This window comes from Podarcis liolepis (genome assembly GCF_965112155.1).
Source record: "Podarcis liolepis genome assembly, chromosome: 10".
Taxonomy (NCBI): domain Eukaryota; kingdom Metazoa; phylum Chordata; class Lepidosauria; order Squamata; family Lacertidae; genus Podarcis; species Podarcis liolepis.
Window position 1 is genome coordinate 11,965,696 of NC_139562.1, and position 21,968 is coordinate 11,987,663.

Sequence of the window (21,968 nt, forward strand, 5' to 3'; positions counted from 1 at the left end):
CCAGCGGACAGCAACTAGAGGCCATTGGGCCAAGCCTGGCTCTCTGAAGAGTACCACTTGGCTCTCATTTCCCTAGAAGCAAAAAAGCATGGTCCCTGTGGCAACGGGATTTGGCAGCAGGCCACTGTGGTTCCAGGGGCCGGTTGTGTGTAGCTGTGAAGGAGCCTTCTATCTGTTAAACAAATGAGATGATTACCATATATATAGCCTACTCTTTCCTGCAGGAACCTCAGAGTACCATATGCAAGTTGTCCCATTTTATCCTCAAAATAGCCTTGCAAAGGAGATTAAACTGAACATTAGTGACTTGTCAAAGCCCAAACAATGAGCTTCTTTGGAAAGGAGACTTGGACCAAGAACTCTCCCAGTGCCAAACGTAATACATCAGCAGCTACACCACAATTACTTGGTACATTCCAGAATGTGCCAAAAGTTAAAGGAACACACCACATAATAAGCAACAAAATCAGGCAATTATCGACTATTCATCCTACATTAACTGCTAAAGCTAACCTGTGCATGGTTAAGATTAAAAAGTTGACAATCGGACGTGATATCAAATAGGCAAGCGTTAAATTTATCAAAGGTTCTATTCTTCTCAAGGTGAAAAGCTCTCCATTCATTTCATAACCTTCTAGCATGCAGAAAGAAATCATTACTATGCTTTGCTAAAGCAGACTGTGTTCAGAGAACAAAGGTGATAGCAACCTGCCTTGTTCTCACTTGCATCTTACTTGTTGTTATGCTGTTGCTCAAAGTGTTGATTCCAGAGTAATAACTATTCATCTTGTCACCTAAAACTCTATTTACTTAATGCATCACAAGGCTAACTGGACTGATTACAGCCAAACAAGTTGATCGTTGCAGCTGGAGGCAGCTGGAGGAAACTCCTGCTGAAAATTGCGTTAGAAAATGATGGGGTGAGGGAAAGAGGCGGAAACAAAACATGCCTAGGGCCAGTCAGCAGTTTCACTCCCTGTTCTTCAGGAAGTGGAAAGCTCGCGTCACTTTTTCTGGGGTCAGCTTCATCTCGTGGAATATTTCCATTTATGTTCAAAAGGAAAGGAAAGGAAAGGAAAGGAAAGGAAAGGAAAGGAAAGGAAAGGAAAGGAAAGGAAAGGAGAGAGAGAGAGAGAGAGAGAGAGAGAGAGAGAGAGAGAGAAGACCTGAATGCAAGTAATGCAAAGAAGGATCAGGGATACCCTGGGTGTCAGGGACTCGGGAGCTTGAACCAGAAACCTCCTAGTCTCAGGGTGGGATTTAGCTTAGTGGGCTCCCTGGAACTGAGGGCTCAGGCTTACTATATTCCTGGCAGAATTAGTCCGATCATATATTTTCCAGGATATTGGAATCAGTGAGAAATTTTCCGGCATCTATTTTTCTGGAATATCCGCATCTCTGTTTCTCTTTCCATCTTGTACATATCAGCCCAGGTTGAGAGGGGGGAACTGTGAAAAATAAGCTCATGTGTAGACCTCAAAGATGACAAACGCAAGAGGTTGCAGCCATGGAAATTCTCCCGTATCCAACACCCAGTGTTAGAAACTGAAATTTAAAAGCTATTCACCATACGGCCCCTTAAACCTAGGTTACAGGCACACTAACAAAATGTTTAGGTGCCTCCCACTGCTTCTTTTACAACATTACAAAGCTGAAAATGAATTGTGTATATTGACGGTTCCAGCTAAAATCTGACTCGTGCCATAGAATAACAACACAATCCCTGCTGCTAGACACCAGCCAGATGGTGGAGACATCAGGCACCATCCTGGCACCCAGGCATCTTCAATTGGTCGTAAGTGGCCAATAGCCAGGTGCAAAATGTGCCCGGCACCTGGCTAATTCTGAATGCTGCCAACATCCTATATAGGTCATCAGGTAGGAAATCCTACCTGTAGTTCAACAAGTTTAGCAGAAGCCTGCATACATGCTTCTGCACAGTGAGACTTGCTTCTTTTTCCCACACTGATGGGACTCCCCCTTTCTCTCTTGACAGTTCCATACTTGGCGGGGGCAAGAGGGAGGTCATCAACTTAAGCTCTGCTCCTGGACCTTTTAAATGAAGCAACTTCTTCTATGCTCACATCCACTCCATATATTTAAAGTACTCCTATGCCACTTGGACAGTCATGACTTCTCTCAAAGAATCCTGGAAACTGTAATTTGCTGTGGGTGCTGAGAATTGTAGCTTTGTGAGCGGTCTCCTAAAAATTCCTGCATCACAGGGGGGTTGAACAAGATGACCCATGGGGTCCCTCCAACTCTACAATTATGTGACTCCATCAATTCTAAGTATGGTGTAAAGCTAAAGCTTAAGGGACCCCTGACCATTAGGTCCAGTCATGGCTGACTCTGGGGTTGCGGCGCTCATCTCGCTTTAGTGGCCAGCATGACTAAGCCGCTTCTGGCGAACCAGAGCAGTGCACGGAAATGCCGTTTACCTTCCCGCCAGAGCGGTACCTATTTATGTATTTGCACTTTGCCCTGCTTTCGAACTGCTAGGTTGGCAGGAGCTGGGACAGAGCAACGGGAGCTCACCCCATCGCAGGAATTCGAACCGCCAACCTTCTGATCGGCAAGTCCTAGGCTCTGTGGTTTAACCCACAGCGCTACCCGCGTCCCTTAAGTATGGTGTAGACATGACCTTTAACTTAACAAGAGTCCTAATTGTAAAGTTCAGAGAAAAACTGCACATGTTGCATGAAATGAGTACGACGACAGCTCAACAAAAATAAATAGGGCTGTTTCCCAAGTAGGGCTTAAATTCAGAGTAGGGATACCTTTTCAGTCCAAAGGTGGCATTCCATTGTGGGCAACCTTCGAGAGAGGGTGGGGCACATGCCAGTGGTGTGTGGAGCCAGAAGCAAAAGCAGGTTGAGCAACAGATGCAACACTCACCTCTGTGCACAGTAATGCGCATTCCAACCACACAAAAGTCTCTCTCTCTCTCTCTCTCTCTCTCTCTCTCTCTCTCTCACACACACACACACACACACACACACACACACACATTATCCATGCAAGAAAGGAAACGGCGGCACAACATTTCAAGAACACATTTCAGGCACTCAAAGTGGGGTGCAGAGTGAGTATAGTGAGAAGATGTGACCTAAGAGAGTCCTGGAGATCAACATTTGGCTTCCAGGTCTGTGAATACCCAATCCTGATTTAAATAGATGTGCATTCCCAACAAGACCTACTGAATCAATGGATGCTTAAGTGGTTTCCCCCACTTTTTAGTCCCCAGATATTGTTGGACAACAACTCCCTCCATCCCTGGTGGCCATTGGTCAAGCTGGCTTTGGAGGAGGAGGTTGCAATCCAGCAACATCTGGGGACCCAAGATTGGATAACACTCCGTGTTCTAAGATATAGGACAATACTGAAGACTATTCTTCCACCCAACACACGTTTCCACAAAAATATTGCTTATTTGTAAAATCTATTTGTCTCATTCTCTGGTTTCAAGATACTTGAAGAGACGTACAACATAAATCACCATCAAAGTAATCAATTAATCAACCCAGCAATCGTACTATTAAAAAAAGATATAGCCAAAGACATAAATCTTAAAGTAATTTTCAGAGTAAAAATTAAGCAGCAGCATTAAGTAATAAGATCGAACGGCTCAAAAATGCCTTCCTTGATTAAAAAAGTATTTATTTGATTGTGAAACAAGTTAGATGGACACCAGCTGCATTTGGGAAGACGTTCCAGATAGCGGTGTCATTAATACAAAGCCCTGTTGGATGTCTCAAGACATTTAACCTGATTTTAATAAGGAATGTGGATTAGAGATTTCACTTATCATAGTGAGTAAGTTAAAGCAATTGCTCAAAGCAGCAGTCCCAGATCCCTTTCTCCTCTCACCTCAGGAACATCTAACAATGTAACAGACACCATGAAGTCTTATCAAGAGTGTTCTTGTTCCTGCAACCTTAGCAGCCAGCAGCATGGAGTCGGCAAACTCCCACAATGATGGGCAGACACTGTGTCCCTTCCTTTGGTATTTCAAAATACTGCTGGGAGAAAAGAGGCAGAAATGTGATGGTGGTTGTTTTCAGTAGCAGCCACCCATGTAATGCAAGACCCAGGCAGACATCAGAGATGAGCTGGTTCGCACAACACAGTAAACCCAACTGTGAGTTAGGGAAACTTCACAAATGTGTGGGAGTCTGGAGAGGAGCCCACAGCCATTCTGCTTCTCCCCGTTCTTTTTCACTCCTGTGTCGCGATAAATTAATCCAAGGTTTGGCTTAATGTGTCATCTTAACCTGCACTCCAACTGTGGTTAGTGATGAGATATCTTAACCACAGGCTTGGACAGCATGCTAAGCCACACTTTGGTTTAGCTCAGTGCAGTGTAACAGTAAAAAGGACTGCAGAGGAGCAAATTAGCTCCTCTCTTGGAGTTGACACACCATCTCCCCCCCACATCCCAGTCAAGTATTTGTTGTTGCATTCATTTTCATACTATAAACTCTGCAGGGCCTGGAATTCTTTTTCCAGGTGCATAAAAATATTCAGAACTGGTGGTGCTACAGAAATAATGAATGCCCTTTGCTGGAGAAAAAGATGCAGAGGTTAAGGCTTGGCATGCTACATTTGTAGCTACATATCCTCCCACATGGCAACGCTAAGAAAGATTTGCCTCTTGTAAGTGAAGCAGAACATGAACAGAGTTACTAATCTGTATCCATTGAATCCTTCCAAGTTCTGCTCTCCCCTGTTGTGCTTCACCTTGTGAGCAGGCAAATTGTATGTATGAGGCCACTGGCTAACTCTGTTTAACAGACGGGAGGTACACCAAGGTCCACTTTCAAACTATAGTCAAACCTCATTCTGCGTCTGCCTCTGCTTGCGTCCGCTTTGGTGAATGTCCGCGGCAAACTTGGAAGTACCAAAACGGGTTACTTCAGGGTTCGCACCTCATGCATGTGCAGCGCTTCGATGTGCATCATTTTCGGGTTGCAGCGGGGCCTCGGAACGGATCCCCGCCATAACCCAATGTTCCACTGTGGTTCATTTATTTACAGCTAAGAAGAGAAGTTCCCCTCTCTCTCTTTCAGATGTGGGCATCCTTTGGGGCAAATGTGCCCCACTTACAAAGCATGAGATGGTACCACTCCAGTACATGCAGCAGCACTTATCAGAACTTCACCACTGACTCTACACACCAACCAAACATTCTCCTTAACGCTACATTAAATACAATCCAACAAACGTGAGAACATAAGAGCCAGAAGCATCAGGCCAGTGTCCCATCTGCTCCAGCATCCTGGTCCAGCATCCAAAGCCAACCAGATGCCTATGGAAAACCAGCAAGCAAGATCTGAGTGCAACAGCACTCCTCTCTCCTGGGTTTCAAGCAACTGGTATTTAGAAGCATACTGCCTCGGACAGTAACCAGCCAAGTTGATGGTTATCACTGCTTCTTGTGGGAGTGAATTCCACAGTTTACTGTGTGAAGACAAAATATCTGTCCTTAGTCTTCCAATGGGTGTTGATGAATTCTAATGTTATGAGAATTTTAAAAAATTGCCCCAACATGCATCACTTTACACTTGTTTGCACTGAATTGATTTGCCTTTTTATTGCCCATTCACGCAGTCTGGAGATGTCCTTCACAAGTTTCTTTTGTTTTAGCAACCCTGAACAAGTTAGTATCATCAGCAAACTTGACCACTTCACTGCTTGCCTCTAACTCTAGATCATTTATGAACAAGTTAAAATACTGAGACTTGGGAGACCCTTCACCTCTGACATCCCTCCCTACTAATTTGTACCCTGACTTTCCTGTTACTTAACCCAGAGTTTTTCAACCTTTTTGAGTCCATGGCTTCCTTAACCAACTACAATCTTTCTCCAGCACCCCTATGGGGCTCAGGAGCCCAGTTATGTCACCCTCCCCTTGCAGAGTGTTCCCTCATCCTCCTCTCCCCTCTCCTTGGGAGTCCTCTGGGCAGCTGGTGCTGTCGTCCCTTGTCTCTGAGATTCACCCCCAAAGAGATATGCCACTCAGAGGCACCATTCACCTGAAGAGCTTATAGCAAGGGCTGCTGCAATAAACAGCTGTGCAAGCCTTTGGGGGGCAGAGACACAAGAGGGCATCCGAGGAGGGAGAGAAGGACAGGTGCCAGTGTTGCCTGCAACACCCCTGACCATCTTTCAAGGCACCCCAGGATGCCACCACACTGGTTGAAAACCACTGATTTAACCCATCATTGATCCACAAGAGGGCATCTCCTCTTATTCCATGACTGCTAAGCTTACGCAGGAGTCTTTGGTGAGATACAACTTAAGTCGTATGCATGTTTGCAGAACACACAGATTGCACATTGGGAAACTACTTAAATGAGTAACTTTTCTGGATGATTTAAAATCAGCCCACCCTAAGGCATACACTTAGGAAAAGACTTGACCAGAATCACAACAAAGCAAACCCAAAATACTCATGTTTTACAAGTCTAATTTAAAAATCTGGGGTAAAAAATATTTAGAATATGCAGTGTATTGTTGTTTTAAGTGAAAGATTTGTAACAAGATTCTGCTTTCTTTTCCCTACGGCATGTGGAACAGTAATAAAATCTGACATGCCCCATAGCGTTTGATAACTTGCTACATTTATCACACACAAAAATCACACACTCAGAGACATGAAATAATCCTCCTTACTTTTGGCAATCATCAGCATAAGCTTTCTTGCAAGCCACTTTGACAGTTTAATTTTATGCTAATCCAGCCTCGCATGAGATTTATTAAAAGCAACAAGAAATTGACAGAAATTAAAGTATGCATTAAGAGAAGTTGGGAGGAGGGAAGAATTCCATTCTCACATATGAAAATGATTTACATGTTTTCAAATTTGGTATTAATCAGTTTTCAAAGCGCCAGATCGAGACCTTGAAGTCAAGTATAAAAAGTTTCTGCAAAAGCAGTGTTTTCTGACTGGTGAGTCAGGGTGGTTATAGTATTATGGCACCATAGTTTTCCGTTTGCAGCTCCTGCTTAAGAAAAGAGAGACAAGAAAAGCACAGATTTTATTTACTTTTCGTAGATGCACCAAAGTGGAGATTTGAGCAGATGCAGCTTCTCTTACTCCTACGTGACAAGTTGCACCAGTCCAAATTCCCTCTTGGATGCAACTATTAAAAGGCACAAGAGCCATATCCTCCCTCGCATCCAAGTCACTCAAGAAGCAGTAGGAGAAACACGGCCAATATAAAGTGAAAGTACTAAAGAGAAGTAGGTCCCATGTTGAATGCAAGGTTAAAATACAGGTCTTGGAGGTGGAAAAGAGGTTGAGGATTGTGTTTTCTTAAACCTCTTTCCTCTTGTTATTTCTGTCATTATATAAAAGAGATACTGGACCAATTCAAAAATGCTCTACCAAGATCAGCACAGCTGTAATCCTGAAAACAGCATACAAGAGATCCACAGTCCGCAGTTTGGCAGCTGCCTGTAACTACTGTGCAAGTGATCTCACAGCCACCCACACAAGCCATGCCCTCTGGGATGGAGAGCTATTGCAAAAGCTCCAAGGCTTTTCCTAAAACCAATACATAAACTCAGGCAAGTTTGGTTGGACTGACAGTTATGAATTGAGCCAGAGGATCTTTTTGCAGCTCATAGTCTATTTTAAATTGGTTACGAGAAACATAGTGCATGCTTAATTGGGCGTTGTGTTTTTTTAATTCTTAAAAAATTCTTAAAAATTCTTTAAAAAAATAAGAGCTTAAATTTAGCCTCCTTGCTTATTTAGGAGCTGAAAGCAGCAGTCTGGGCATTAACTAGAAGATGGGGCTATTTTCTAAACAAAGGAGACAGCAAAACCTGTATAAAACCACACAGATAGATGATAGCTAGATAGCTAGATAGCTAGATGATATAGATGATAGATAGATAGATAGATAGATAGATAGATAGATAGATGATAGATAGATAGATAGATAGATGATAGATGGATGATAGATAGATATCTCTTTCTCTCTCAGACACAGGTGCATGTGAGCGCGCACAAGCACACACAACATATTATTCCAAATCTCCTAACCATGGGACAGTTACATCAGCAGCATGCTTCAAGTTGTCCTCCCCTGCCTCAACTATTATTCTCACAACCTTTGTTCCATCATTTAACCTTACTGCTGCAAGTTAATAAAATGAATTCTTGGTATAAAAGTATGGAGATTTTAGTTTTTCAAATCTTACTAAAAGGGCAAAGATTAAGAGTCGTCACAATTCCTTTCACTTTGATTCTGCAGACATGACTGTTAAACAGGGAAGTATTCTGTAATTATTCACTGCTGCTTAATAGAGACGGTAAAAAAGGACTAGAAAGATGCTGTTTGCTATTCCTTCTAGGTACAAGCACAGCAGAGCAATATGGAGAGGGCTTCCAGTACCCCCAATTTTGCTCACTGCTTTCCCTTGCACCAGACTCTTACTAGGAACCACCACAGACACTAGTAGAGCTGTATGATGTAAAGTAGCTCCCCAATATAGAACAGAAAAGGCTGCAATTGGGTAACCCTGCCTGCAGACGTCAAGCCTTGCCATAGCCTGGGCAAAATTCCTTCTGCAAAGACCCCGGAGCAGGGACACAGAGCTCAGGCACCAGGCAACAAGGAAGCCAGAAGCACCCAGTTGTTGACCAACACTTATACAAGAAAAGGGTAAAAAGGACATTGTTCTTAATTACCCAAGATGTGGGACAGGATATTTAAGTGGCTGAACTATTACAAAATGCTTGCTAAGAGAGGAGAAACAGATGATTTGCACACTCTGGTCTCAAGTACAATTGTCAAATCTCCCTAAGTATGAACGTTTTGTGACACTTCCAACTACTGAGGGAGAAGTGAAGTACGGTAATTAGTAGTGGACAGTGTATTGTTATAGTGCACAGGCCAAAGGAAGAGTTGGGGGGGTAGATATCTTCCTCCAGTGACTCATTTGGGACTGCAGGGGTTACTTAGCACTCAGGAAATGGAAGATCATTTTTTATTTCCCATCACATCATTCAAATTCCTTCTTGCTTCTACATTCCACTGTGCAGAGTTCATACACTTAAGCCACTGAAACTGCAGGCCCTTATAAACAGATGTTTGGCTTCTGCAACATCACTTTGAAAAAGTTCTTACAAGTGATTAAAATAACAACTCGGGACATTTGCCAAAGGCACAGAATGCAGAATCCTTGCTAAAGCTGGGGTTTGAATGGGAGACAGCTCCTTAGAGCAGCTATGAATCACCTTCAGATTTGCGGGATTTTGTTTTTTATTAGAACTGAAGGTCCACCAACAAGAACAGAGTGCAAAAGCAAAAGCTAGATTCTGCAGAAGGATGCAAAATAATGATGCAAGGGGTTCGGCTAATTACCTGTTATAACCCATGAGATACACACTGGGATAAACTGCAGAAACCTGCAGTTGAATTGCTACAGACCAGTGATTCTACAAGAATTCATAACTGACCAGAAGGGCTGCACAAAGGCCTAGACAAATGCAATCAGTTAGTAATTTTAGAATGTATTTTAATTGACTGTGTGATTTTATGTACACTGTGCTATTTTTACTTGTTGTTAGCCACTCTGAGCCTGGCTTTGGCCGGGGAGGGTGGAATATAAATAATTTTATTATTGTTATTAACCCTATATAACAAGTAAGGAACACAGAAGTTGAGAAATAACATAACAAAACTGATTTATTTTTATTTTTTACTTTGTATTATTGAGTAATAAAGTGACACCTTTACAATCTACTGCAAATGGTTTTGATATCCAACAGCAACATGGGCTCTACCTTCTGCCTGCCCTGACCTGGTGGAAAGAATGGATATAGGTAAGATAAAATATACTCATAGAAGAGGATCTTTTCCTTCTATAGTTACTTCTGTCATTCCTCCACCAATAGCTTAATTATCCTTATACAGAAACACTAAGAAATATGAGCAAAAAGTCCATGCCCTGCAGTGCAACCAAAAGTTAACTATTCTACAGTGTTATTGCTCACTAAAACCATCCATGTTAACAACCAAATGTACATGAACATTATTTCAGTTTCAACCTTAAAATCAAAATTCGGTAAGTCTACTCAGCAAAAAACAAAAACAACCCATTGGCTGCTTAAACCCAGCCACAGAAGACATCTCATCCGGATAAAAATATTTTAAAGTGTTTTAAAGATGTATGAATTTATATATTATTACAGCTGCATGTTAATGATATCACCAAGCAACATGCTTAAAACCCCCAGAAATTATTAAAATGGCTATTGCACTTAAAATCATGTTTTATCTTTGTAAGTCAATGGTAATTAAATAAAGTTACATTTTCTAAATTTCTAGTGCAAGAACACAATTTTTTAAAAAATATCAGAATGCTCACTTAAAAGTGGGAAACAGAGCCTATGTTATGATCTATCCTAACAACTTTTACTTGAATGAAGTCCTGTTTATTTTTAAAGAAAGTGACCTGGAAACAGATGTCTTTTAAGGACTGAATTGCAGTGTGCCATTTTCTCAAACTTCGACCACACAAACAGCAACAAACCATAGCTTGCATTCTGATATGATAGTTTACCCTTTTTTAAGTTTGCTTTTCTTCTCCCGTTGCGAGTGTTGCTTACAGCTTTGGTCCTCATTGAGCAAGATCCTTTGTTTTCAGATCACCACATAGTGTAACAATGCAAGGCCAGTTCCGTTCATGCAACTTGAAAATCCGAAGCAAGAAGGATGAAGAATACATTCCTTTGCTTTGCTGCAAATGATGGTTTCAGATAAGCCAGCCAGTTTGAATTCTCATCTTTTCACATCTGAACACCAAGCCCAATGCAGTCAACTTTACAGGCTACAGATTTTCAAAACAATGGTACTGTTTGTTGAAAGCAAAGTGTCTTTCAGGAGACATGCAAGTATTCTCCACTCCAGCCTACACTCCCAGCATTCCACTCCAGAAGAAACAAGAAGATGTCAATAAACTGTTTCACACAAAGACAGATGAAGCATATCAAGGACAGCAGTGTTTGCAGCAGAGAATACCAACTGGCATTTTCCTTGGCTACAGAGTATTTTAGTTGAAATTGTTAAACATCAACACAGATCAGAATGTTCCTGTTCAAAGAGTGATGTTTGTTTGAAACAAACTTAGCAAAGAGGAACCTATGAAATTACAACCCCACTTTCTAACTGTGTTTTAGCTGGAAGCCTCCAGACATTCCATACTGAGCACTGCTCTACAGCGATACCCTCCTGGTTTTCATTTCTATGGATTGCAATCATTTGTCTCTCTTGAAACATGCAAAGCACTAGCCTCCCTAGGTGTTAACCTAAATTACATGTCAATGCACCAAGAGGCTTCCTTATAGTACCACAGGGCCGATACTGAGAAATGAAGCAAAGAACCACTGTGTTTTTATAGACATATAAAACCACACGCACAGGAGCAGACAATAAAAATGGTCCAGACATTCAGCAACGAATAAAAGCAGGAGGCGCTGACATAACGCAGCAGCAGTGGTAGGAGCTGCAATCCGCTTGCCTTCCCAAACAGAGTAGCATTGTCCTTGGTGGTTATGTACGTGGTCCATAAAACATAGGCTGGGTGTCTGGATTCAAACTCTGGTGGTCAACCAAGTGACCATTTTTGAAGTATAAGGTCAGTTATAGTAAGGTAGCAATTAAGGACAGCTCGCTAAACCAGTCAAGAACAACAATGGCAAGCCTGCTGTTTATCACATATATACTGAGTAAAAAAAAAGTCGCATGTCAATGATAACCAAGAAAAAGATTACTATATCAGGGTGGTTCTTCTATTCATTACAATATCAACTGGTGAGCATGGTTTAAATCCAGCTGCTTTGGTTGCCCACACCAGTTCCCAGCAGGAGAACTGGAATGAGCAGCCAACACAGAATCAAACCCCACACTACCACCCATCCATCTGCCAAGATCACTCCCATCAGAGTACTATCACCTGACTGACAGGTGTGTGTGTGTGTGTGTGTTTTTAAAAGCGGTCAGGATTGTCCCACACCACAGACAACAGACTCCCAAGTTCTAACCTAAAATAAACTGGCTTAAAAAACAACAACACCTGAGATGTTTCAACTGTAACCCCTTGCTGACTATCCTGGGACATTTGCAGGCTAGATAACTCCACCATTGTTCATCTGATAATTCAAACTAGAATGAACAAGTGGCTTAGGAAAAGCCTGATCTTGAGAGGGAGATGCCAACTCCTGGCAATTTATTTCCATCACTGAATGCCCACTTGAATACAAAAACAATATCAGAATATAAAATTTAGTTCCCTATGCTATTATAACTGATAGCACAGACCAGCCCACATTCCCGCCAGCATACAAATGGGTTAACTTTAAATCAAACAAGAACTCACTTGGCTCCAGTGCACATTTTTCTCCTTATTTCCTGTTTCCAAGTTCGCGTTTAAACATCTATGAGATCACCTCTCTCCATCTTCCCCCCTCTACATTTATATAATAAACAAGCTAGGAACTTTGTTAACCCACCTATGTTCCTCTTTAGCTATTTTCCATGGCTTTTAAGGACACAGCAAAGATCATACCAGTGACATAATCATAATAATGATGTGATTGCTCTTTATACTACACACTCAATACTCATTAATTTAAATTAAAATTACTGTTTAATTTTACAAGGAAAGAAATAAAATTGTTGGAATATGCATGGTAGTTTCTTGCCCAAAAGAATGTGCTACATTTTCTTTGGGGAAGAAATTAGATCTGAATAAGACCACTACTTTCCACACAAAGATCATGTACTCCTCCTCCAACACAGTTGCTGCTTCTTCATCACCCCAGATAGCCCCGGCCAACCCTTTTCCTCACTTCCCCAGCAACACAACTGAAGGCCTCATTTTAGGGGTTCTGAATAGAGAGTATCACTTTGCTTACTTCCTTAACCCATCAGCTATTCTTGGCTTCTTTTATGTTGAAGGGGGAAGAGATCACAGGTAGTCATCAGAAAGAACATATTCAAAGGCCCTTGCCAGATGAGAGAGCAAACCTAAGCTGGAAGTTTTTCTCCACCACTCACAGTGGTAGAAATCAGGGTCATTCAACGAAGATGGATGTTGGAAGATTTCAGGACAAAGTATTCCCACACAGAGTACACAGTTAAACTATGGAGTTCGCTCGCACAAGAGGCAGTGACGGCCACTAACTTGGGTATCTTTAAACAGAGTTTACACAAATTCATGGAAAGTAAGATTATCAATAGCCCTGGTGGCTGTGCGCTACCAGCAGTATTGAATAAAGTGTGCCTCTGAATACCATTTGCTAGGAAGGACGAGTTGTGCTGGGCTCAGCTTCTGCTACTGGGCTCCCCATAAGCAACTGTTTGGCCACTGTGGGATTAGGATGCTAGACTAGATGAACCTTTGATGTCATCCAGCAGAGCTCTTATTATATTATTATGGAAAGCTTTTATAGGGAACCTGTAGTATCATATGATCCACACTGACCTGTTGTCAGTCAGTGGTTTCCTTCCTGGCTAGTCTTCCTGCAGTTCCAACCTTCAGCCAGAACTGGCTATTGATACCCAGGTTGTATTACTCCCTGACCAGTCTCTGCTTCAAGAGCTGTCATATAGACTTGTAACAACAACAACAATTTCATTATTTATACCCCTCCCATCTGGCTGTGTTTCCCCAGCCACTTTGGGCAGCTTCCAGCAGAATATAAAACAATACCAAACAGTGCTAGACCTAGCATGGAGAAGGCAGTGGGAAGGACAATACATTTTATTATTATTTGTAAAGCTGTTTCGTCAATGACTTATTATTATGAGTCACATGCTGGGTCCACAACTTAACCCAACTGAAAACAATGCTAAATATAAAAGTGTGTGAAGATACTGTAGGAATGTCAAAGATAATCAGGCAGGGTGGGGTAGGTGAAGGGAAGGTGAAGCTGTGTATATAAACAAGGAAAGGCGAGAGATTTAGATCTGCCTGCAGGGAAGAAACTCACTTCCATGCAGAATCAAATTTCACTAGAGCAGCAAGTTGACAGCTCTAAGATTTCCTGGGAGATTCTGCATATTGGATTGGTGCGAGAGAGATACACAGTGTCTGCAGGACAATTTAATAATGCTGTTATAGCAAAATGTCACCAAAGCAGTCGGTGCATATTGTCACTGACAATGTTGTCACTGCTGAAAAACGTTTTTGTAACTTTAGATGCTTTGAAAAGCTGATGTGAATATAAATCCATTTTAAAATTTAGCTTCTTGCGTGCTTTAATGCTTTGCATATTTCCCCCCTAAATTTAGGGTTTTATCTTTTTGTAAACCATTTTGAGGGTTTTTACAATCGAGCAGTGTGTAAATTTTATGAAATAAAATAAATAAATAGATGGCCTCCAAGCATACATGGCGGTGGGGTGAGAGAGGAAAACAGATGCAAACTTTGTGGTTCTTTCATGTTCAAGTGGCATCACACTATCATGACATCTGAGCAGAAAGGAACAGAATCAAGGTGTGGTACTTCCTGTGCAACCCTCTTTGGATGCTGCAATTCTATAACAGCTACAGTCATTCCAGGACAGTGAGTGACCCCCTGTGCTGGTAACCTCAGGGCTACATTACTGTAATGTGCTCCATGTGGGTCTGCCCTTATCAAAGCTGGTTTAGAAGCTGCAACTAGTGCAGAATGCAGCTTCTAGATTGCCTACTGCAATCATATTTTACTACTTCTGCAGGAACCGGACGGCTGCCAATTTGCTGCTCATCCAAATTTAAGTTGTTTGTGCTGACAAATAAAGCTCTTTATCAGAGTGAATGCCTGCTCCAATACTGACTAGCTTATTTACCAAGGTCATCCAAGGAGACTCTTTGGGTGGTGCCACAGTATGCAGCAATCCTGAGAGAGGGTCTTTTCTATGGGGGTGACTGCACAACAGAACCTCCTCCTGCATTCTGAAATAAGGTAGGTGCTGGCTGTGATGAGCCTTCAATGCCTGCATAATACCTAGCAAGGAAAGGGTCTCTGAGATTCATTGCAGAGTAGACCAGAACCCAAACCCTTTCTCATACTTCCAACAAAGCATCCCAGACCCTAGAAAGGCTTCCAGACAGAAACATGTACAGCCTTGCAGCTCCTGGCTTGTATCCATGTTAGTCTACGAAATGAGGAGTGTATTGATAAAAGTGAAGGACCACAGAGACAGGATGGAAAGTCTAAAGCAAAATCACCTAGGTGCCACAATTCTATAAGAAGTTGCTGTAATAGAGGGCAGATGAGTCTGATGTGCCAAAAGCAGTCCTATAGTATATAGAAATGCAGAAAGGGAAAAAGAAATTCAGATACAGCCCTTGGAGCACACTCCAGCAACAAGGACAAAAACAAAAACTTGGCCTAGGTGTGATACTGGATTCGTCACTGCCTCTGGACCAGTTCGGCTTGTGTGACAACCCCTTAACCAGCTTATCCCACAATGGAGATTATGTCATCCTTCACTCTGTTTCACTCCCACCTCTCCTCCCAAATGGGTGTAGTCTGAATTCACCCACATTACAAGTTCATTCTTTTCTGCCAAGCGTACAAATAAATGAATGGCTCTTTATGAAGTAACCGAGTATCGTTTCCTCATTTTGCTTTACACATTGGGAAACAAGCTCCAATCAATTGCTATAAAATTCCAGCCAAACTGCTCTCCCTAAAACACACACAATTTGTGGGGCAAGGCCTGCCTTGTGCTTTTATTTTTGTACAGGTATTTAGGTACTACATAAACAGCAACTATTTGTCTTAGTGATTGTTTCTCTGTCTGCATGAGAGACACACAAGCTCTGCAACATCATGGAACCCTTTCTTCAGAGGACACTATTTACATTATATTAAGTTTAGAAGGAAAGATCTATCTTCCAAGAATCTTCACTTCTCATAATCATGAGTGGAACTCTGCTAGAAGGGGGCTTTGAAATCCTATGCTCCACACACATCACACTACAGCCCATCAAGAAGCAAGTTTTTAGTGTTAGGAGGCCTTCAGGATTGGCAAGGATGTGGAGTAAGGGGTTCCTATTGGAAACCAAGGCAGAACTTCCCTTTGTACAAGTGTCTTCTATTCACGCTAGAGGCTCTTTGGAGTCAACCAATTGGCACCATTTTGAGTTCTGAATTTTACAGCTCATTATGGGTTTTGAAAAACATTTAGATGGCTTGTTTTTATTCAGATGGTGATAGTTGCCTTGGCTCTAATTTGGATAAAGGTGGGATCATTTTTTATCTGAGAATTGTGGACACTTCCAGCAAGACAAATTTTCAAATGGAGAAGAGGATATGAGATTCACCTGTAAATGTCAAGGACAAACCCACATCAGCTCAAGACAGTTGGGTCACAAACAGGAGGCACAAGGGGTAGCTAGTAAGACTTCAGCCTGAACAGCACAACTTTAGGCAAAGATTGAGAAGGAACTGCAAATCATACAGTGACGCCACAGCCAAGAAAGTTTCCATATATCAATAGACTAAAGGGAGTCAGGCAATATACCAGTGTCCTCATAAAGCAAAGATGGTTAACCAGTGGCCCTCCAGATGCTGTTGCATTACAGAGCTTTCCAGGGTTAAAGCTGCTCACTAGCCTGAACAATTAGAAGACTTGTCCAATGTTATCACTTTGGACGACCAACTATGGGTAGGAGCTGAGGAATAGGAAAGCAGGAGTTAAGAGGAAGCCTCCAAGTCCTTGTCTCCTTCTTGATGTTTGTTGTTGACCCAGCTATAGCAAACTGAACTACTCAGAGATACATTAATAGTACACATTGCATTTTCAGAGTGCCACCCATTTAGCGCACAATGCCTGCTGAATTTGGTGCCAAGGTTGCTATACTTACATGCAACAATACTTTTCCATTACAAACAGGGGAAATTCAACCTATTCAATTTTATGTCTATTCCAGGAGCTGTCACCTGCAAGTTGCTTAGCAATATTTTGTTAGCAATGGAGCTGTGAACATTTTACTAGGCCTAAGCTGTGCCGCACTATTACTTAATGGCTCTCCATATAAAAGCAGTTCCTATACTTTTGAAAGAAATGCAGCACCCTGAAGACATCTTGCAGAGTCACCTGTACAGCATATCCTGAAAATTAATTGAAAGTAATAAAGACGGCACACATTCAGGAGTTAAGGACTTAAAATTTGTACAGCCAAGATCGTGCTGGGAATGTCAAAAATTTTCATTTATACGTATAAGCAAAATCAATAGGTGTGGGTTTTGGTCACAATGCTGACCATTACACTAATGTTTTGTTGTTGAGTTCCTATGATTTTCAGTTCCTATGATGAACACTGAAATAATATTTTTGAGGATTTTGTAGAATACTTCAAAATGTGAGAGGGTATGGTGGTGGTTTAAGTGGTCTTAATGGCCAGAAAGTCCTTTCTCTTGCAGCACCTACACCCAGTGGCTGTACAGTATCTCCTCTCTCACCACCTCCCTTTCAACAATTCTAAAAAGTTACACAATACAGTAGTCAACTAAATTTGACACAAATTGGAGTTTTGTGATCACTGGCTCATGGGCTTCTTCCTCTCAGCAGGTAAGAGATAACCATGGTTCAGGGTTAAACCAGTGTAAGAGTTACCACAAACCATAGTTAGCCTTTGATGTGGAGACAAAGCAGATTTTAATCCTGAGTTCAATCTCTAAAGTAAAAGCAAACCACTGTTAGCGCCAAGGATTCAGATGAAACATTGAACCATCGTTAACACTAGGAAAGGGAGAAGGGAATTTGTGAAAGCAAGGAGAGAATAGTAAAAGCCCACAGCATGCACCTTTTTATAATATGTAAGTAAGCCACAACAAATGTCCTTGTTACAAACATGGGCTCTAAGCAGATTCAGTTTTCAGGATTGAACCTTTACGGCCAGAGTTCAAGTTTCCATTTTACTGCCCACATCCAATAAAGTTGAGCATTCCTTAACATGAGTGCACAGTCCAATGTTTACTTTATTCATTCTTGTATATCAGCACTCACCAACAGCAGTGCTGGCTGAGGATCAAGGGAACAGTAGTTGAAAACATCTGGAGGACAACAGGTGGATAAAGGCTGTCATATATGAATAGTTTTCTCACTGCTGTGTCTTGCCTCTAGCTCATTTCTTCGGAATGTACTACATTTCTTTGGAATGTAGTACTGTATAATTGTGAATATGAGAAGCACCTAATCAAAGCAAGGTTCAAATGGAAACAGGAGTGTGGTCTAAGGGGTTGAACAAAGACATCCACAAATGCTTTAAGAAGGGGATAAAAAGGCTTGCTGCTCAAGAAGGAAACAAGGAACTGCCAACACCAAGCCATCTGGAAAGCAAACTCAGCTAAGCCAAGATAGCATACCAGAGCAATGATCTTGGCCTGCAAGTCGGCTGTAGTGTTTGAAAGATGCCCAATTCATATCTTGGAGAAGGATCAGGTTTCTGTGTTTCTCTGCTAACTTGGCAGTGTTTTTCTAAAAGGCTTCCTTACAGTGCTCTGCTCAAGGACTTACACATTGGGAAAGTGCGCCTTCCCCCACCCCCACCCCAAATGTTGTGGCAACCAAAGTTATGAATCCTTTAGAAGTGGGACTTTAGCTCTCCGAAAGTGGCAAAGTAAAGAGCCCAAGCATCAGGTTTAAAAAAAAAATCACAGAGGAGGTGATGGCAAAGACTTTCCTTTTCCTGAGATCCAGGAGATCTGCTGCCAGTCAGAATAGAGAATGCTGGGCTAAATGGACAACTGTTCTGATTTGGTGTAAGGTAGTTTCTCATGTTCACGGAGAAAATTTGGCAGTGGTGGGGGATGGCAAGGAGCCAAGACCTTTATGAGACGTCAGGGCTTTGAATGTTAAATATACCTAAGAGGGATCATAAAGGAGAATATCCAGCATATAGATTTCTCTGAGAAATGAAAAAGTGGCTCGCTGTATATAGATAAATCAATATTGGATTTTAATTCAGCCAATTTCAGATGAAATGTGGAGATACATTTGAGAGGAAGGGAGATCGAACCTTTCATTACACGTTCATTTTAAAGGAAAAACAACTTTACACGCAGCATTCTCAATATTGTAATATAGTGCGCCTTGAGATATTTCAAGTAAGCATTTTAAATGTTTCAAATGGTACAGAATTTTACACTATAGCAGCAGACAACAGGCTTAAGTGGGTGGCGGAGGACACGGTTGGTGCTGTGGGTTAAACCACAGAGGCTAGGACTTGCCGATCAGAAGGTCGGCGGTTCGAATCCCCGTGACGGGGTGAGCTCCTGTTGCTCGGTCCCTGCTCCTGCCAACCTAGCACTTCAAAAGCACATCAAAGTGCAAGTAGATAAATAAGTACCGCTCCAGCGGGAAGGTAAACAGCGTTTCCATGTGCTGCTCTGGTTTGCCAGAAGCAGCTTGGTCATGCTAGCCACATGACCCGGAAGCTGTCTGCGGACAAATGCTGGCTCCCTCGGCCAATAAAGCGAGATGAGCGCCGCAACCCCAGAGTCGGTCACAACTGGACCTAATGGTCAGGTGTCCTTACTAACAGTGGCTTCAATCCAACAGAGTCCAGAGACTTTCATTTATGCAAGGGAGGAGCTGCCAGTTCCCATTCATTCTCCCACCCCCATCAGCTGTAGTTTCCCAAATTGCATCCCACGCTGGTCTGCTGCAGAGGTTGCTAACCTGTTGTCTACCAGATGTTGCTGGACTCCAACTTCCATCAGCCCCAGTCAGCATGGTCAACTGTCACGAATGATGGGAGTTGCAGTACAGCAAAAATTAGTTAGCCACACATTCTCCATTCCTGTTTTACAGGGTCTCCAAGTGGCTTGAGTAGTAGCAACTGCAACAGCAGGAAAGAGGAAGCCATGAATGGAGCACTGCACAAAATCTTTGGGATACAAACCTACAGAACTAATTTATCCCAAACTATAAATCCATAGCAGTATCTCAATACATGTCAACTTCAAGCTTTGTCTAGGTTCCAGATCCTGGCACTCTGTCAAAGGTCAAACAAAGTGTAGAGCACTATTAAAAACAGAAGAGGTTATAATAGGAACACTAGAAAGAAGCACCCAGTCTACTTGTGAGGAAGACTGTCTTACTATCATATTTATTTATTTGACCAAAAATGTATATACCACTTGATTGTAAACATAACAGCTAAGCATTTTTAATGAATACAAAGCAAACACTTACAAATCAAAGTTAAAAACAAGTATTTTAAAAAACTAGAATTTAATTAAAATCAACAGTTAAGCTAAAAACAGATTAAAACACATGCCAATTTATACATGTCTGGATAAGCATGCCAAAAAGAAGGATCCCTGAACAGGAGCATGGCACACAACAACATTTTGTGACAGGTTCACCTTCTTCTACATATGTCTCAAATGCGGCAGTGCTGGTCTCAAGTACAGGACAGTGCAATGCTATGCACTTGCCCTGAAGCTGTGCATTCTAATATAAAATTATGAATAAAACAAGTGCAGGCTTGTGTGCCGATACTCATGATCTAAGACTGGAGCACATTTCAACAGGTTTGTCTCTTTCTGGGAAGTGCACCATGAAAAAGAAACTATCAGGAATTGTGAAACATCACTGCGAGGGATGGGAGGAGAGATGACGATGACAACAACAACAATGAACTTAAATTCCTTCCTTTACTGGGATAATTTCTGGATGTTCTTCCAATAAGAGGAAACTCTTTTGAAACTTCTGTTGAACTTATTGCTCTTTTAGTTAGAAAATCTGTTTTCAGCGAATTGAACTAACAGAAGTCATGAAATATAATGAAGAGCAAGAAGATAATAGGATGTTAATATAAAACACACACATTTTCCAGACTTAAATCTTCAAAACATTCTAGGGGAAAGGTCTGTTTTTAACAAATGGCCATTATAACAAGTCATTTAAAAATTCAGGGAAGAGTAGTCAAGTAATACAAACCAAGTGTTGCCATTAATTGAAGATGGCTATCCTCTGTCCTTCCACACATAAGAAAGCTTGAATTTTATTTTTTACTTTGGTGCCATTGTCAAGATTATACTCTTACTTTGTATTATATACTTTCCACACACTGATTTTCAAGTCCAAATGCAGGCCATCCAGCACAAGGAGGAAAGCTCTGTGAGAGGACTGTATCATAAATTTCCCCTTTAATACTCAAAATTGTTCTTAACATCAGAAAACTGCACTTTCAGTGCAGAGTTGCCTGTGTAAAAAGCCACTGCCTCCAGGAAAGATGAATGGCAACAGGAAAGGTACCCTGGGCTGTACATACAGTATTGCCACAAGAGAGTGCAGGAATATTCCAAAGTAGAATTTACTTCTGTGAAGGAATAGCTAGCTTCTCAACATTTGGGATACTGAATGAATGAATAAATAAATAAATGCACAAGCTTGCTTCTTTTTCATATTGCTATGTACCATTTAATTAATTAGTACAGAGATAGATGAGCAGACATTCCTTGCAATATTGCCCTTTTCTGGCTAGGGTAAACCTAGCCCTGGTTTGTTGGATTTCTGAGAAAGGCAGGGCGGTGACACACTCAACTTATGAAAAGGGACCTTTGTTCCTCTCGAGTCTGCAGAATGGACCTTCTGTAGCTGAAGAGGAAAACATCTTCCACTCTGAATTCCAAGTTTTATTTCTGTTGCAGACTGAACCGTCAAACAGTAAGGACCACTGTCTAGCAAACTGGGCACTTACCATTTCCAGGAACTGGAGCAACAGGCCACCTACAAGTCAGATGGAAATACGTTTTTGCAGAATCAAAACAAGCCGGTAGGACCACGTCAGAAATTTTCCAGAATGCTAAGCTACATATCTTACCCATTAAGAAAACCCACATATAATTTTCATATTCATGATGCGTGTCAAAATGAACAAACAGGTAATACTTTGAAGACACTTCTTTATGCAGCAGAGACAGTGAATAGTCAAACCCTGGAGGCA

General features: G+C 41.7%; 1 protein-coding gene across 9 annotated transcripts in view; it reads right to left on the bottom strand.

The window, feature by feature from the left end:
- The window catches only part of USP6NL (USP6 N-terminal like), a 133,316-nt gene that overhangs the window by 69,441 nt on the left and 41,907 nt on the right, over nucleotides 1-21,968 (bottom strand). The window contains exon 1 of one of the 9 annotated variants that reach the window (XM_083461099.1): nucleotides 10,579-10,999. The exons of 7 other annotated variants lie outside the window; for them this stretch is intronic. In XM_083461099.1, the coding sequence (XP_083317225.1) occupies nucleotides 10,579-10,639 (61 nt within the window). In that variant the 5' untranslated portion in view covers nucleotides 10,640-10,999. Of the gene's footprint in view, nucleotides 1-196; nucleotides 301-10,578; nucleotides 11,000-21,968 lie in introns of those variants that run through there. One more of the 9 variants, XM_083461100.1, reaches the window with a different exon arrangement.